The 18374-nt window shown below is 42.0% G+C and overlaps 1 protein-coding gene across 1 annotated transcript; it reads right to left on the bottom strand.

The window, feature by feature from the left end:
- Positions 1 to 14886: 14886 nt before the first annotated feature.
- On the bottom strand, positions 14887 to 18103 carry LOC109742300 (AP-3 complex subunit sigma). Its single transcript, XM_020301390.4, has 7 exons — positions 17852 to 18103; positions 17592 to 17634; positions 17439 to 17500; positions 16992 to 17088; positions 16465 to 16535; positions 15397 to 15488; positions 14887 to 15307 (listed from the first exon to the last, which is right to left on the bottom strand). The coding sequence occupies exons 1-7, from the start codon at positions 17918 to 17920 to the stop codon at positions 15241 to 15243; spliced, it is 501 nt and encodes a 166-aa protein (XP_020156979.1). The 5' UTR covers positions 17921 to 18103; the 3' UTR covers positions 14887 to 15240.
- Between the last annotated feature and the right edge of the window lie 271 nt (positions 18104 to 18374).

Here is an 18374-nt window from a genome sequence, read left to right as displayed (position 1 = left end):
TCCTGTATGTAGGCTGCAATAGATTTACCCTTCCTGGTGCAAATCATCTCCCATTGCTCATCTCGGCGTGCACATATCTGGTAGATGGTGTCCTTAAGATCCTTGTTGTACACCTCGCCGATGCGTCCAATGGCAATGTGGGCGGCCATGCTCTTTCCTAAACTCCAGGTTGGTGCATCAAAGGAGAACTCAATGGGCTCGGTAACTAGTGCAAAAGTCCTTCCTGGGACACGAACTTGAATCGCCAACGCTCCTCTTCTGGCAAGGTTGCAGTGAAAGTTCCGGTGAAGCTTGGTATGCCGATGTTTAGGTACCTAGTGACTTCCTTCAAGTGTCGTCCGAAAGGGGTGTCGTCATCCGGTTGAGTGAACTTGTTCCTTGGGCCCGCCATCTATAGAGTGGAAATGGAGAAGAGTCAGAAAGAGTAGAGAAGAGTATCACGTGGCTTGTCCTAGTGGTCGCGTCCTACAGTCAGCGTGTGCCCTGATACCATCTTGTAGCGACCCGACCTTAGACGGTCAAGTCTTTGTGCTTAAGTGTCATCCCTGGATCGGTATTGCTGACACACATAGTACTCGAGGATTTATAACAGAGTTCAATCACGCACTTATTACATCGAGTGTCTCAAAAAGAGTACTTATTACAATAATATGGCTGAAGGCCATCTAAAATAAATAACTGTGGAAGCATCGAAGATAAATGAGTCCATCCAACTCCACGGCAATACTGAGTGCATGATAACAACCTAGCGCACCTTACTCTTCATCTGAAAATTCTGCAACATGATACGTTGCAGACGTGTAGGTCAGCACATGGAATATGCTGGCAAGATAACACTATAGAGCAATGAACAAATAACAACTATCACTACATGCATATATGGCTGGTGGAGGCTCTAAGGTTATCATTTGCATAAAGCCAATTTTCCCCTACAACAAAGGAATAAATTTCATTTAACTACCAAGTTCATGTCATTAAATGAGAAGGTTCCTCCAACTCAACCCCAAAGTAATAATTATAACTCAACAAATTCATTAAGTAAGGTGATGAGATCAAATCAATAATTCAAGTACTAGATACTCAAGATGTCCATAACGGGGACATGGCTAACCATGATTAGTTTGTACACTCTGCAGAGGTTTGCGCACTTTTCCCCACAAGACTCAATCTCCTTCGTTGGATTTCTCGCACTACATGTTGTTTGAGAAACGGATGATCGAGACACAGTCTTTCCGAAGCATTAACTCTTTACTCTGGGTAGACAGTACGACCTACTTTTCCCCTACATCTGCTAGCCTACCACTGAAAGAGGTCACACAACATACTCAACTATGCCAGAGCCCATAATGGCTTGTGGCTGCACACGGAAGTTTCTAGCATGAATAATCTTATGATCCCTTTGAGCCTGGGTGGCAAACCATAGGATGATCACACGGGTACTCCGGGATATCCTTGGACAACACTGGATTGCTCCAGGTGCCCGCAACCAATCCACCCAGATGTGTATTTAAGTAGCCACCTTAAGTTTCCCTTAGTTAAAAACTCTCACATCTTGCACGAATCTCACATACCAATCCACGTCTACGAGCGTAGCAAAGTAGTATAAGCATAGCGTAACGATACTCGGGGTTCGATAAAAGACAATAGGTTCCTACCTCATCAACTACTTCCCATACCCACATGTAATTCAAAACCTACTCATGCAATGTTTGAGGGTTCAAACTAATGCATAAAAACTGGGTAATAAAGGGATATGATCAAAGTGTTACTTGCCTTGCTGACAATCGGAAAATCCTAGAGATTCGTAGTAGCAAGCCTCGCACTCCGGAAACTCTATCATGAACAAAAAATAGCATACATAAGAACTCAAGCATAATATGCAAGGGTAAAACCAAATAGAAAAGATCTAAACAGAAAGTACAAGTGAAGAGCTTCAAATAGCAAAAAGAATCAATCAAATCGGAGTTACGAAACTCAAACTATGATCAAAAGAAGTTCGAATTCAAATCTGCTTCAAAACAAAGTTGTTTATCTGAACAGAGGGGATCGAGACGAAGATTTTGGCGTTGGTTTCACTGGATTTGGATAAACGAGCAAAAGGTAGTGAGGGTTTAAAGATCAGGGACTAATCTGTAAGAAAACTATTCGCAGATAGGTCCCTTCCTGAAAATAAACAAAAAAAAGAAAAATCTATCGGACGAACGTCCGCTAACAGAGTCTAACGAACGAATTCGTTCTCTAATAAAACGAATCGGGTGAACATTCACTATTTAGCAAAACCTAAATAATAAATCGATCTAAATAAGGAAAAAACTAAAAAAACGGTCGGGCAGTTCCGTTTATACCGGTTCGGCGAAAAAGACCGGCGGCGGCGGCGTACTCCGGCAAGCGGGACGAGGCGGCGGCGACGGCAACGGCGGGGCAACGGCGGCGGCGCGACGCGGCGGCGGCTTGCGGCGGGAGGCGCCGGCTTGGGCGGCGGCGGCGAATTGGGAGAAAGGGGGGGTCGGGCGGCGGCTTTAAAGGGGCAGGGGTGCGGCGGCTTGGCGGAGGGGGCAAGCCGAGGGGAGTCCCCCCCGGTCACGACAGCGGCGGCCGGGCGGCAGCCGGACTCGGGGTGCGCGAGGCGGTCGGCGGGGCTGGGCTTCGGCCCACTCGGTCCGAAAAGTTTTTTTTTAAATAACTTCACCGAAAAGGAAAAAATCCAAAATAAAAATAAATAATAATCCTAAAATCCAAAAGACAATTTTCACGGTCCTCTCCTAATATTTAGGACAACATGAACATTTTTCTGGGGTAAACTGCAATTTTCAAAAATGCATTTTTTCCTAATTTAACCGAATAAAAATTCAAATAAATATATTTTTATTCAAAATTAAATTTCCAATATTTCCTCGCTTTTTTGAAGAAGTTATATTATCTTCTCTCTTTATTTATTTATTTATTTTGAAATAATTGGAAAAATAATTTTAAATAAAAATCACCTTGATCCAAATTACCAATTTTTAAAAAAATTCCAAAAATGGAATTTTGTGAAAACCTCCAACTCTCTCGAATGGTCCTTGAGTTGCTTAAGGTTTCTAGGATCAAAAATCCAAATAAACCAAATTCAAAATGCTCAAAATATGGATGCATATGATGACCTAATGATTAACATCCAAATTGAAAATTGGGATGTTACAAGAAGCATACGTGTAGTACTTCGTTTCGATAACTAATATATTTTTGGAATAAGTATGTGAGTTCTTTATGACTAATGTTGAGTCCATGGATTATACGCACTCTCACCCTTCCACCATTGCTAGCCTCTCTAGTGCCGCGGACTTTCGCCCGTACCATAAACCCACCATATACCTTCCTCAAAGCAGCCACCATACCTGCCTATTATGGCATTTCCATAGCCATTCCGAGATATATTGCCATGCAACTTTCCACCGTTCCGTTTATTATGACACACTACATCATTGTCACATTGCTTTGCATGATCATGTAGTTGACATCGTATTTGTGGCAAAGTCACCGTTCATAATTCTTTCATACATGTCACTCTTGATTCATTGCACATCCCGGTACAACGCCGGAGGCATCCATATAGAGTCATATTTTGTTCTAAGTATCGAGTTGTAATTCTTGAGTTGTAAGTAACTAAAAGTATGATTATCTTCATTATTAGAGCATTGTCCCATGTGAGGAAAGAATGATGGAGACAATGATTCCCCCACAAGTCGGGATGAGACTTCGGATTAAAAAAAAGAGGCCAAAAAAATGAGAGAAGGCCCAAATAAAAAAATTGAGAGAAAAGAGAGAAGGGACAATGTTACTATCCTTTTACCACACTTGTGCTTCAAAGTAGCACCATGATCTTCATGATAGGGATTTCATTATAGAACTTGGCTTGTATATTCCAATGATGGGCTTCCTCAAATTGCCCTAGGTCTTCGTGAGCAAGCGAGTTGGATGCACACCAACTTAGTTTCTTTTTGAGCTTTCATAAACTTATAGCTCTAGTGCATCCGTTGCATGGCAATCCCTACTCACTCACAGTGATATCTATTGATGGGCATCTCCATAGCCCGTTGATACGGCTAGTTGATGTGAGATTATCTCCCTCTTTTTGTCTTCTCCACAACCACCTTCTACCACCTATAGTGCTGTGTCCAAGGCTCACGCTCATGTATTGCGTGAAAGTTGAAAAAGGTTGAGAATATCAAAAGTATGAAACAATTGCTTGGCTTGTCATCGGGGTTGTGCATGATTTGAATATTTTGTGTGACGAAGATGGAGCATAGCCAGACTATATGATTTTGTAGGGATAAGCTTTCTTTGCCCATGTTATTTTGAGAAGACATAATTGCCTTATTAGTATGCTTGAAGTATTATTGTTTTTATGTCAATATTAAACTTCTGTTTTGGATCTTATGGATTTGAAAGTTCATGCCAAAATAAAGAAAATTACACGAATAAATATGTTAGGTAGCATTCCACATCAAAAATTCTGTTTTTGTCATTTACCTACTCAAGGACAAGCAGGAATTAAGCTTGGGGATGCTTGATACGTCTCCAATGTATCTATAATTTTTTATTGTTCCATGCTATTATGTTATCTGTTTTCGATGTTTTATATGCATTAATATGCTATTTTATATTATTTTTGGGACAAACCTATTAACCTAGAGCCCAGTGCCAGTTCCTGTTTTTCCCTATTTTAGAGTTTCGCAGAAAAGGAATACCAAACGGAATGAAACCTTCGCGATGATTTTTCTTGGACCAGAAGACAACAAGGAGACTTGGAGATGAAGTCGGAGGAGCCACGAGGCGGCCACAAGGACGAAGGGTGCGCCCAGGGGGGCAGGGAAAGCCCCACCCTTGTGGGGCCCCCGTGCACCTCCTGGCCTAATTCTTTCGCCTATATATTCCCAAATATCCCCAAACCACCAGAAGCATCCACGAAAAAACTTTTCCACCGCCGCAACCTTCTGTACCCGTGAGATCCCATCTAGGGACATTTTTCACATTGCCGGAGGGGGATTCAATCACGGAGGGCTTCTACATCAACTCTATTGCCCTTCCGATGAAGCGTGAGTAGTTTACCACAGACCTACGGGTCCATAGCTAGTAGCTAGATGGCTTCTTCTATCTCTTTGATTCTCAATACCATGTTCTCCTTGATGTTCTTGGAGATCTATTCGATGTAATACTTTTTTGCGGTGTGTTTGCCAAGATCCGATGAATTGTGGATTTATGATCAGCTTATCTATGAATATTATTAGAATCTTCTCTGAATTATTTTATGCATGATTTGATATCTTTGTAATTCTCTTCGAACAGTTGGTCTGGTTTGGCCAACTAGATTGGTTTTTCTTGCAATGGGAGAAGTGCTTAGCTTTGGGTTCAATCTTGCAGTGTCCTTTCCCAGTGACAGTAGGGGCAGCAAGGCACGTATTGTATTGTTGCCATCGAGGATAAAATGATGGGGTTTTCATCATATTGCTTGAGTTAATTCCTCTACATCATGTCATCTTACTTAATGCGTTACTCCGTTCTTTATGAACTTAATACTCTAGATGCATGTTGGATAGCGGTCGATGTGTGGAGTAATAGTAGTAGATGCATAATCGTTTAGGTCTACTTGACACGGACGTGGTGCCTATATTCATGATCATTGCCTTAGATATCGTCATAACTTTGCGCTTTTCTATCAATTGCTCGGCAGTAATTTGTTCACCCACCGTATTATTTGCTATCTAGAGAGAAGCCTCTAGTGAAACCTATGGCCCTTGGGTCTATTTTCCATCATATAACTTTCCGATCTACTATTTTGCAATCTTTTACTTTCCGATCAATAAACCAAAAATACCAAAAATATTTACTTTATCGTTCATCTATCTCTATCAGATCTCACTTTTGCAAGTAATCGTGAAGGGATTGACAACCCCTTTATCGCGTTGGGTGCAAGTTGTTTGATTGTTTGTGCAGGTATTCGGTGATTTGTGCATTGTCTCCTACTGGATTGATACCTTGGTTCTCAAATTGAGGGAAATACTTATCTCTACTTTGCTGCATCGCCCTTTCCTCTTCAAGGGAAAAACCAACGCAAGCTCAAGAAGTAGCATGCCTCAACACTCATCGGACCGCATACATTGGTATATATTATTTCCAATAAGTCATTAGCTCGCTCCATTGTTCCGGAGAACAGAGTTTTAGTCATCTTGCCCATGAGGCATGGTTCGCAAGTATCAAATGATTCGTAATCAAGTGATTCCAAAAGTCCATCCGCATGGAGTTTCTTCATGCGCTTTACACCAATATGACCTAAACGGAGTGCCACAAGTATGTTGCACTATCATTCAACTTTGTATTTTTTTTTGGCATCAATATTATGAATATGTGTATCGCTATGACCGAGATTCAATAAACCATTCATATTGGGTGTATGAACATAGAAGGTTTTATTCATGTAAACAGAATAACAATTATTCTTTAACTTAAATGAATAACCGTATTGTAATAAACATGATCTAATCATATTCATGCTCAACGCAAACAGCAAATTTATTTAGGTTCAACACTAATCCCGAAAGTAGAGGTAGTGTATGATGGTGATCATATTGATCTTGGAAACACTTCCAACACACATCATTACCTCGCCCTTAACTAGTCTCTGTTTATTCTCCAACTCCTGTTTCGAGTTACTAATCTTAGTAACTGAACAAGTATCAAATACCTAGGGGCTACTATGAATAGTAGCAAGGTACACATCAATAACATGTATATTAAATATACTTTTGTTCACTTTGCCATCCTTCTTATCCGCCAAGTATTTGGGGCATTTCAGCTTCTAGTGACCATTCCCTTTGCAGTAGAAGCACTCAGTTTCAGGCTTAGGTCCAGCTTTGGGCTTCTTCACGAGAGTGGCAACTTGCTTGCCATTCTTCATGAAGTTCCTTTCTTTCCCTTGCCCTTTTTCTTGAAACTAGTGGTCTTGTTAACCATCAACACTTGATGCTTCTTCTTGATTTCTACCTCCGCTGATTTTAGTATCGCGAAGAGCTCGAAAATCGTTTTAGTCATTCCTTGCATATTATAGTTCATCACGAAGCTCTGGTAGCTTGGTGATAGTGACTAGAGAGTCAATCACTATCTTATCTGGAAGATTAACTCCCACTTGATTCAAGCGATTGTAGTACCCAGACATTCTGAGCACATGCTCACTAGTTGAGATATTCTCCTCCATCTTGTAGGCAAAGTATTTGTCAGAGGTCTCATACCTCTCAACACGGGCATGAGCCTAAAATACCAATTTCAGCTCTTGGAACATCTCATATATTCCATGGTGTTCAAAACATCTTTGGAGCCCCGATTCTAAGCCGTAAAGCTTGGCGCACTAAACTATCAAGTAGTTATCATATCGAGCTAGCCAAACGTTCATAACGTCTGTATCAGCTCCTGCATTAGGTTTGTCACCCAGCGGTGCATCAAGTACATAATTCTTCTGTGCAGCAATGAGGATAATCCTTAGATCACGGACCCAGCCCGCATTATTGCTACTATCATCTTTCAACTTAGTTTTCTCTAAGAATGTATCAAAAATAGGGGAGCTACATTGCGAGCTACTGATCTACGACATAATTATGCAAAAACTACTAAGACTAAGTTCAGGATAAATTTAATGAACTCCCACTTAAATTAACATCCCTCAAGTTATCTAAGTCATACATGATCCAAATCAACTAACCCATGTCCGATCATCACGTGAGATGGGGTAGTCATCAATGGTGAACATCTCTATGTTGATCATATCTACTATATGACTCACGTTTGACCTTTTCGGTCTCCAGTGTTCTGAGACCATGTCTGTACATGCTAGGCGCATCAAGTTTAACCCAAGTATTCTGCATGTGCAAAACTGTCTTACTCCCTTTGTATGTGAACGTAGAGTCTATCACACCCGATCATCACGAGGTGCTTTGAAACGATGAACTTTGGCAACGGTGCATACTTGGGGAGAACACTTTTATCTTGAAATTGAAGCAAATATGCCCTAGAGGCAATAATAAAGTTGTTATTTATATTTCCTTATATCATGATAAATTTTTATTATTCATGCTAGAATTGTATTAATCGGAAACTTAGTACATGTGTGAATACATAGACAAACAGAGTGTCACTAGTATGCCTCTACTTGACTAGCTTGTTGAATCAAAGATGGTTAAGTTTCCTAACCATAGACATGAGTTGTCATTTGATTAACGGGATCACATCATTAGAGAATGATGTGATTGACTTGACCCATTTAGTCAGCTTAGCACTTGATCGTTTAGTTTGTTGCTATTGCTTTCTTCATGACTTATACATGTTCCTATGACTATGAGATTACGCAACTCCCGAATACCGGAGGAACACTTTGTGTGCTATAAAACGTCACAACGTAACTGGGTGATTATAAAGATGCTCTACAGGTGTCTTCGATGGTGTTTGTTGAGTTGGCATAGGTCAAAATTAGGATTTGTCACTCCGATTGTCGGAGAGGTATCTCCGGGCCCTCTCGGTAATGCACATCACTATAAGCCTTGCAAGCAATATGACTAATGAGTTAGTTGCAGGATGATGCATAACGGAACGAGTAAAGAGACTTGCCGGTAACGAGATTGAACTAGGTATTGAGATACCGACGATCGAATCTCGGGCAAGTAACATACTGATGACAAAGGGAACAACGTATGTTGTTATGCGGTTTGACCGATAAAAGATCTTCGTAGAATATGTAGGAACCAATATGAGCATCCAGGTTCCACTATTGGTTATTGACCGGACACGAGTCTCGGTCATGTCTACATAGTTCTCGAACCCGTAGGGTCCGCACGCTTAACGTTCGGTGACGATCGGTATTATGAGTTTATGTGTTTTGATGTACCGAAGGTTGTTCGGAGTCCCGGATGAAGGATAAACATCACATGCGTTGCCCAACAGAAATTTAGTGAAGGGATCATCTTATAATGCTACCGCCATTCTAAGCAAAACAAGATGCATAAAGGATAAACATCACATGCAATCAAAATATGTGACATGATATGGCCATCATCATCTTGTGCTTTTGATCTCCATCTCCAAAGCATCGTCATGATCTCCATCATCACCGGCTCGACACCTTGATCTCCATCGTTGCGTCGGGGTCGTCTCGCCAACTATTGCTTCTACAACTATTGCTAATGCATAGCGATAAAGTAAAGCAATTACATGGCGCTTGCATTTCATACAATAATTAAAAGACAAACCTATGGCCCCTGCCGGTTGTCTATATTACAAAACATGATCATCTCATACATCAACATATATCACATCATATATTGACCATATCACATCACAACATGCCATGCAAAAACAAGTTAGATGTCCTCTACTTTGTTGTTGCAAGTTTTACGTGGCTGCTACAGGCTTCTAGCAAGAACTGTTCTTAACTACACAAAAACCACAACGGTGATTTATCAGGTTTGCCGTTTTAACCTTCTTCAAGGACCTACCATAGTCAAATTCGATTCAACTAAAGTAGGAGAAATAGGCACCCACAAGCCATCTTTATGCAAAACAAGTTGCATTTCAGTCGGTGGAACCGGTCTCATGTGCGTGTTTTGTAAGGTTGGTCCGGGCCACTTCATCCCACAATACCGCCAAATCAAAATAAGACAGGAGGGGCCAACCCTCCCCCTTTCCTTCCCCTAGAGCCGATGGCCAGGGAGAGGGTGCGCCAGCCCCCTTGTGGGCTGGTGTGTCCCTCACTTTGTCCCATTAGGCCCATAGACCTCCCGGGTGTGTCCGGAAACCCTTCCGGCGATCCGATGACTACCCGGTACCCCCGAAACTCTTCCGGTTTCCAAACATCATCATCCTATATATCAATATTTACCTCCGGACCATTCCGGAGCTCCCCGTCATGTCCATGATCTCATCCGGGACTCCGAACAACACTCGGTCACTAAATCATATAACTCATATAACACTATATCGTCAACGAACGTTAAGCATGCGGACCCTACGGGTTCGAGAACTATGTAGACATGACCGAGACACATCTCCGGTTAATAACCAATAGCGAAACCTGGATGCCCATATTGGCTCCTACATATTATACGAAGATCTTTATCGGTTGAACCTTATGACAACATATGTAATTCCCTTTGTCTATCAGTATGTTACTTGCCCGAGATTCGATCGTCCGTATCTTCGTACCTAGTTCAATCTCATTATCGGCAAGTCTCTTTACTCGTTCCGTAATACATCATCTTGAAACTAACTCCTTAGTCACTTTGCTTGCAAGCTTCGTGTGATGTGTATTACCGAGAGGGCCCAGAGATACCTCTCCGATACACAGAGTGACAAATCCTATTCTCGATCAATGCCAACCCAACAGACAGCTTCGGAGATACTTATAGAGCATCCTTATGATCACCCAGTTACGTTGTGACGTTTGATAGCACACAAGGTATTCCTCCGGTATCCGGGAGTTGCATAATCTCATAGTCAAAGGAATATGTATTTGACATTAAGAAAGCAATAGCGATAAATTGAACGATCATATGCTAAGCTAACGGATGGGTCTTGTCCATCACATCATTCTCCTAATGATGTGATCCCGTTATCAAGTGACAACACATGTCTATGGTTAGGAAACCTTAACCATCTTTGATCAATGAGCTAGTCTAGTAGAGGATCACTAGGGACACGGTATTTGTTTATGTATCCACACATGTATTTCAGTTTCCAATCAATACATTTCTAGCATAAATAATAAACCTTTATCATGAATAAGGAAATATAAAATAACAACTTTATTATTGCCTCTAGGGCATATTTCCTTCATCTTAAAGAACCTGGTCAAAAGGCAAACATCATGTCTTGTCAATCATTAATGACCTCGACAAAATTGCAGAGATGCACACATTATCTCAGTAAGAGATTGAATTGAAAAATCAATCTAATGAGATGGTTGCCCGTCTACTGTGAGAAGAGGAGAGCAAATATTACCAGAGATCCAAAGCTGATTTCATTTTGATGGGTGATAGTAATACAAGATACTTCCAATTGGTCGCCAATGGGCGGCATAGAAAGAAATGTATTTACAGTCTCCAACAAAATGAGGGGCGGATCGAAGGTCAAGAGGAGCTCAAAAAGTATATCACCAAATGCTACAAATCTCTTTTCGGAGTGCCGACTGAAGGGAATTTCACCCTTGATGAGACCCGAATAGATGATATTCCACATGTCACGACAGTAGAAAACGATATCCTCACAGCACCATTCTCAGAAGAGGAGGTGAGAGCTGCGGTGTTCCAAATGGAACATAACAAAGCTCCAGGCCCTGATGGTTTCCCCACAGAATTCTATCAGAATTTTTGTGATATCATCAAGTCTGACCTTTTGGAGTTGTTCAACTGTCTTCATGCCGACCGACTTGGCCTATCTAGACTTAATTTTGGCGAGATTGTCTTGTTGCCGAAGATTAAGTAGGTTGAACGGATTCAACAGTTCAGACCCATATGCCTCCTTAATGTCAGCTTCAGGATTTTCACCAAAGTGGTGACGACTAGATTAAACTCGGTAGCTGACCATGTTGTCCGGACATCTCAAACAACTTTCATGCAAGGAAGGAATATACTCGATGTCATAGTATTCCTGCATGAGACCGTCCATGAGATGCACCTGAAAAACATGAGTGGGTAGTATTCAAATTTGACTTGGAAAAAGCCTATGACAAGGTCAAATGGTCTTTCCTCCAACAGGCCCTAAGGATGAAAGGCCTCCCCGATAAATGGCGCAAGTGGATCCAAAATTTTGTAACTGGAGGTAGTGTGGCCATCAAAGTCAATGATGATGTCGGCCATTACTTTTCAGACAAAAAAAGGACTACGGCAAGGTGACCCCATGTCCCCAATGTTATTTAACATTGTGGTTAACATGTTGGCTATTCTGATTGAGCGTGCCAAGCAGGATGGCCAGATTACAGGAGGAGTGCCACATCTAGTGGATGGTGGCCTCTCTATTATACAATATGCCGATGACACAATTATCTTTATGGAACATGACTTGGACAAGGCTAGAAACATAAAACTTCTGCTATCAGCGTTTGAGCATATGTTCGGTCTTAAGATTAACTTCCATAAAAGTGAATTGTTCTGCTTTGGAGAAACCGTTGAGGCGGCAGCCGACTATGCTGACCTTTTTGGTTGCGCACATGGCCAATTCCCGGTTAAATATTTGGGAATACCGATTCATTATCGACATCTCACCATTGCGAAGTGGAAGCATGTAGAGGAGCGGCTAGAGAAACGCTTGAGCAGCTGGAAAGGCAAGTTGCTCTTAGTTGGAAGCGACTGGTTTTAATAAACTTTGTCCTCACAAATATGGTTCTCTATATGCTTCCGTTCTTCCAGCTCCCAAAAGGGGTCTTACAAAGACTGGACTATTTTAGGTCCAGGTTCTTTGGCAAGGAGATGGAGAAAAGAAAAAATATAGGCTGGCCAAATGGAGCGTGGTTTGTAAGCCAAAAGATTAGAGTGGCCTTGGTATTCATGACCTGCCGGTCAAGAATGAGGCCCTACTTAGTAAATGATTGCTCAATCTTTTTACTGAGGATGGTGTTTGGCAAACCATGCTGTGCAACAAGTATATAGGCCAAAAGGCGGTGTCTCATGTATATTGGGAACCTGGAGACTCACACTTTTGGGCTGGCCTAATGGCGGCAAAGAAACATCTCTTTCACTTTGGGTCTTTCACGATAAAGGAAGAGTCGGAGATTCGTTTTGGGAAGACATCTGGCTAGGAAATGCTAGTCTTCGAGAACAATACCCAGCCTTATACAACATTGGACACGATAAGAATAATACTATTGTGCAAGTGCTCAGCTCATCCCCGCCAAATATTTCGCTCAGACGTGATTTGATTGGCACCCGACTTATGTCATGGAATAATCTCTTGTCCTGTCTGGATTCGATTAACCTGACACAAGGCCGGGATGTGTTTCACCGGAACCTTACTGCATCTGGGTCTTTCACAGTAGACTCTATGTATCATGCACTCACGCATTCTGAGGTACCAATGATTAATAACAAAAAAATTGGAAAGCGAAGGTACCACTTAAAGTTAAAATATTCATGTGGTATCTCCGCAGGGGAGTTGTGCTAACAAAAGACAACCTCGCACGACGCAACTGGTCAGGAAGTAAGAAGTGTTGTTTTTGTACTTACGACGAGACAATTAAACACCTCTTTTTCCAATGTAAGTTTGCACGTTCTACGTGGCCAGCCATCCAAATAGCATCAAATTTGTATCCGCCCATAAGTGTTGTCAATATTTTTGGTCATTGGCCGGACGGTATTTCAAATAGGTACAAAACACTAATAAGGGTGGGAGCGTATGCCTTACTATGGTTGCTTTGGCTATGTAGAAATGACGTTGTTTTCAATGACAAAAATGCTTCTCCTTTGTAGATTATTTTTCGTTGTACGCACTCGCTTCGTACGTGGTGTACGCTACAACAACCGGAGTACCAATCGTTGTTCAAGGCGGTGTGTATGCTGTTGGAGCAGGTGGCTACGGAGGTTTTTACCCAACATGGGTAGCAGCATAATCTCCGGATCGGTTCATCATCTCTTTCGACATAGACATAGTGTCGGTCTATGGACCCTACCGTTGCCAAATTGTCGGTCTTTTATCTTTCTGTTTATCAGACTACTGATATTTGGCTGTGTGCATCCTAATTATGCAGAGGCCGGATGATACTCTTAATGCTTTGTATCCGTTTGATGCTACATTTGAGATAATAAAAGCGCCCTTTATCGGGGGAAAATGTGTGTCAATAGCTCTCCTCGCGCAGCGGGCTACCTTCTAACTCTGGTTACTTTGAACCGATTCACCCTTGAGTAATGTATACTGGTGGGGTCGCCCCACCCATCACCCTCAAGAGAGGTACTAAAAGAAACGGAAACACTAACGCCCACACGTGTGGGCGTTTCCTAACTCGCCCACACGCCTGGATCGTCAGTTCATTGTCTTTTGCACGAATCTTGACATGAAAAGGTGGATTTGGTGTGCCACGTAGGACGGGGCTGGTGTGTGGGCGTTGGAGAGTTTGCCCACACGCCCGCACCACGCTTTTTGCCAGCTGCGCTGTGTGGGCGAACTAGTTTCTGCCCACACAACCACCACCTAGTTCATGCGCGTGTGGGCGAACTGCTTTTCGCCCACACGACACTTCTACGTTGTGGATGGCAACTGCAGTTACGCGAACGTGGCAACTAGGTAAACACACATGACAACTATGATTCTTTGCTAGACGACAACTGCAGTTGCGCGTGTGTGGCAACCAGATAAGCACACATGGCAACTACTGTTTGACCATATGTGGCAAGTAGTTAATCACACACGGCAACTACGGTTTGATTACACGCGGCAACTACCATAAATTAGACATGGCAACTATAGTTAACCAAAACAGATAGAGTTGCCATGCTTTTACAACTACACTTGTCATCCGGATAACTACATCTGCCAACCAGGATGTCAACTAAATCGTCATCCCGCGGGGTACCTAACGTAGCTGCGCCAGGACGTGTGGGCATTTTTTTTCGTGCCACACGCACGGGGTAGAGATGAGTAGTACTTGTTGGGCGTGTGGCACGAAGTAGCCGCGCCCACACGTATGGGCAATTCTAATGTCCGCCCACACACAGCCCGTGTGGGCTGCCTCCTGTTCACACCACACACGGTGTGTGGGCGCATGTCGAATATACCACACGTGTGGTGGATATCGGCGTCCAAAAGAAAAACTCACATGTGCAATGGACGCATAACTTCGGACTGAGTTGATTGTACCATCCACATAGATCCGGGTTGGAACTTCAAACACCTCATATATCACCATAGAAATGTGGTCAGAAATAAATCTCTGGCTTGCTACATTTGCACACCGTCACAGAGCCACATAACTAGACTAGTACTCCAACTGTATAAGTTTACACATAACAGCTGTATAGACTGGACATGCCAGCTTCACATTTCAGGTTACAACTTACAACTCTGGGGAGGGAGACAATCTGCTGTGCACGTCAGCCAATAGGTTTTCATGTTGAATGGCAGATGCTCAAGACTTCAGAGAACTGAAAGACCATCGGAGATATGATCATCAATTTGATTTCTTTTGCTCAAGTCTCCAAAACTGTCGGTCCAAAACACAAGCGGAAAATTTTAACGGCTGAAACGCTCCGATATCGACTTTGGTATGAGGCTAGTTGTGCTTGATTGTTTCTCTAACCTGTGTCAAGTAGCAAGCATCGCTGTTATGAAATTGCACATGCACGTGAATAAATGATATGGCAGTTGAATGCGGAAGGGAGTAAAAACCTCGCAATCTCTTCTACAGATTTCATTATTTGCTCTGAACTTGTTTCAATCACTTGTCCTCCCAGTATCATTTCATCCAAAACTGTGTGAAGCTGCATTTCATCATATTATAGTGAACCAAGAGAGAATGGTCGTTATTTTGAAGTAGTATTACCCATCACTATGACATGAGAAAGAAAAGGCTGTTGATGAACCATTGGAGTTTGATCTGAACTCTGAAAAGAAAGAATGTGCATCTCTACATATATGCATGGTGTAGATACTACAGAAAGTAGGGGATGGAGCCATGAAGGGCAATGGCATCATAGGCACCAGCAGGTTTAGAGTTTATTCAGGGCAAGAGGTGGCCCTAGCCTTCCATTCCAAAAGTTCTCAAGTATCGATTGTCAGCATTGCGTACTAAAAAAAAGTTATCGACCCTCTTTTAACAGGTCCATTGGCATGTTATATTGGATTGGCCCTTCCTACACTTTCTTCAAGCTCTCTGCCAGACTGCCAGTAAACTACAGGACACTAATGCTCACTTATAGTTATATGTTGTCTAACAGCTCCAGAAGATTTGGTATTTCATACCTATTTGCTTATCCTAATCTCTACAGAATTTATAAGTTACCATTTCAATTATGATGTTGATCTTTGGTTGAGATGTAAACTAAATACTACTCCCTCTGCCCCGTATCAATTAATGCTCAAACGGATGTATCTAGCTACATGCTTCTGTAAGTTTGAGGTGCCACTGCCAAGGTACTACATAACTTCAGTGAAACACCAGCATGATTTAACAACATATAGTTTTAAGTCAGAAAATGTTTCTTCGAATTCCAACTGTAATAATTTGATCAGTAGTGCAAAATGAAACAGATATGCAGTAATCCAGCATTGTAAGTCTTGTTAGATTCAAGTATTTGTTACATTGGGCAATTGCACATATGATTTTATATGAACCGTGTATAAAAAAACTATTCCATGCTGCAGACGAGGATAAAAAACACCAATGCTATTGTGGATTTTATTTATTATAGCTGTGACTATCCAGAATAAAATACCAAACAAAGAGAATCACTGTACCTTGTTGAAGTTAAATACAATGTCAAGCTCACATACATTCTTGAAGCACCTATTCAATGTTTCAACAAAAACTGTGACAAGAAGATTAGTTGATCTCTTCAAACAGGTCATACAAGAATCTTAAAGTGACAAACAGAGGAGAAAGAAGATGAACAATTCACTGAGTGTTAGATGTACAAAGGAATGCATGTTTGTCTTAGTGCAGTGACAGTTTTTTAGAACCGATAGTAGTGCAGTGGTATGCATAAGTGTTTAGCAAGAATCGGAATTTGCACTGGAAATACGGAATACAAAAATGTAAACAAGTAGTGTATGGATAATGAACTGAAAGAATCACAGTAATGAGATAAACAGCCACCGGGGGAAGTAGACTCTGTACGGAAACATTTCAAAAAATGCGAAGCATGATAACACACTGAACATAATTAGTTCCTCATGCAAATCTATGCAGCCTCAATTTTCCATTGCACACGGCTATCATTTATAGTAATGGAAGAAACAATTCCGTGGGGAAGGAGTTAAGTTACCTTGTACGAGGTCGAGCATGGCAAGCTCATTCTCAGAGCTATCAAAGACAAAGATGAAGTATAGTGTCGCCAAATGCTTGTAGACCAGTCTCGTTCCCTGCAAAGCATAAAAACGAAAATCAAACGTTTTTTCCCCCTTACAGCTCATTGTAGGTAAAATGAAAAAAGGTTACTCCAATAATTCAGTTGTTTCCGTCACAAATTTAACTCAGGTGCAAATTTAGTTTTACGATTAGTCAAATGTTTACAGCAACACACGTTACATAGCTGTTCGCCACTCCCCTCCAAAAAGATTTCTGAGCATTTGCATACCTAGTCAATAGTTTAGTTTGTTTACATACAGATTGACAAACATTTCAAACTTCCTTGTTCATTGCTGTCATTTTCTGCCTTTTGCATCAGATATACTACCGGATTAGCCTAGGATAGCTGGAGAAGGTTCACTACCGGTCCAAAGATTGCATCGGCCTCGACGAAATTGCTCACACCCTCCGGCCTCGCAGATAACACTGCAAGAACAGGCTCCGTAACTCAACCACATCATCTATATACATACAAAGGGCGAAAAGAAAAGGGAAAGCGAACTGTGTGTACACATACACTGGAAGACGCCGCGGACCAGCTCCTGGTGCTTCTCCGGGTCCTGCAGCCATCGAATAATCCGTGAGCCGGAGGACAGAGAAAAACAAAGTGCAGAGCTTAGTCTCTAAGGCATTTCATCAAGCACATGGAGATCTAAAGATGAAGCGGTTCAGGATTTGGGTGGGGAATTTGGCCGAGCAGCTGGTGGACGGGTGAAGGCTGAAGAAAGGGCGTCAGGAGAAAATAAGAAGGGGCGGCGACTGGAGAAGGTTCGGGACCTGGAAATCGTAGAACTTGAGGAGGCGGGGCTTGCCCAGAGTGCTGATGACCATCACCGCCTGGATCATGGCCGCCGACGAGGAGGACGCGAGCGAAACGACCAGATCGCGACAGCTTTGCAGGGGGTATTATTAAAGGGAAGACCTGGTGTAATTGGGGACGATAGATGAATTCCAATTTATGAAGGTACGATTGATTTTATTTCAACAAAGGCGCCTGTAGCTCAGTGGATAGAGCGTCCTTTTGCCTACTTTTTTTTCCCTGGAGACTTTTTAGGTCTATTCTATAGGAATGTTCGTTCATACAAAACTTTCCTCCTGGTCAACCAATACTTTCTTCTCCTAGTGTGGCAGCAAATTCATGTTCTTTGTTGTACTGTTTGTAGGGTTTTTTGGTGTCTACTTATAGTAAACCTTGAGGCTTTTTTGGTCTGTTTTGTAAGATTGTTCGATGATTTTAGAATGAAGAAAAAAATTCCAACATCGTCTGAGATGATTTGTGCATATACAACGCAGACCACTA

Source organism: Aegilops tauschii, chromosome 4 (genome assembly GCF_002575655.3).
Source record: "Aegilops tauschii subsp. strangulata cultivar AL8/78 chromosome 4, Aet v6.0, whole genome shotgun sequence".
NCBI classification, from domain to species: Eukaryota; Viridiplantae; Streptophyta; class Magnoliopsida; order Poales; family Poaceae; genus Aegilops; species Aegilops tauschii.
This window is presented reverse-complemented; position numbering and strand designations above follow the sequence as displayed.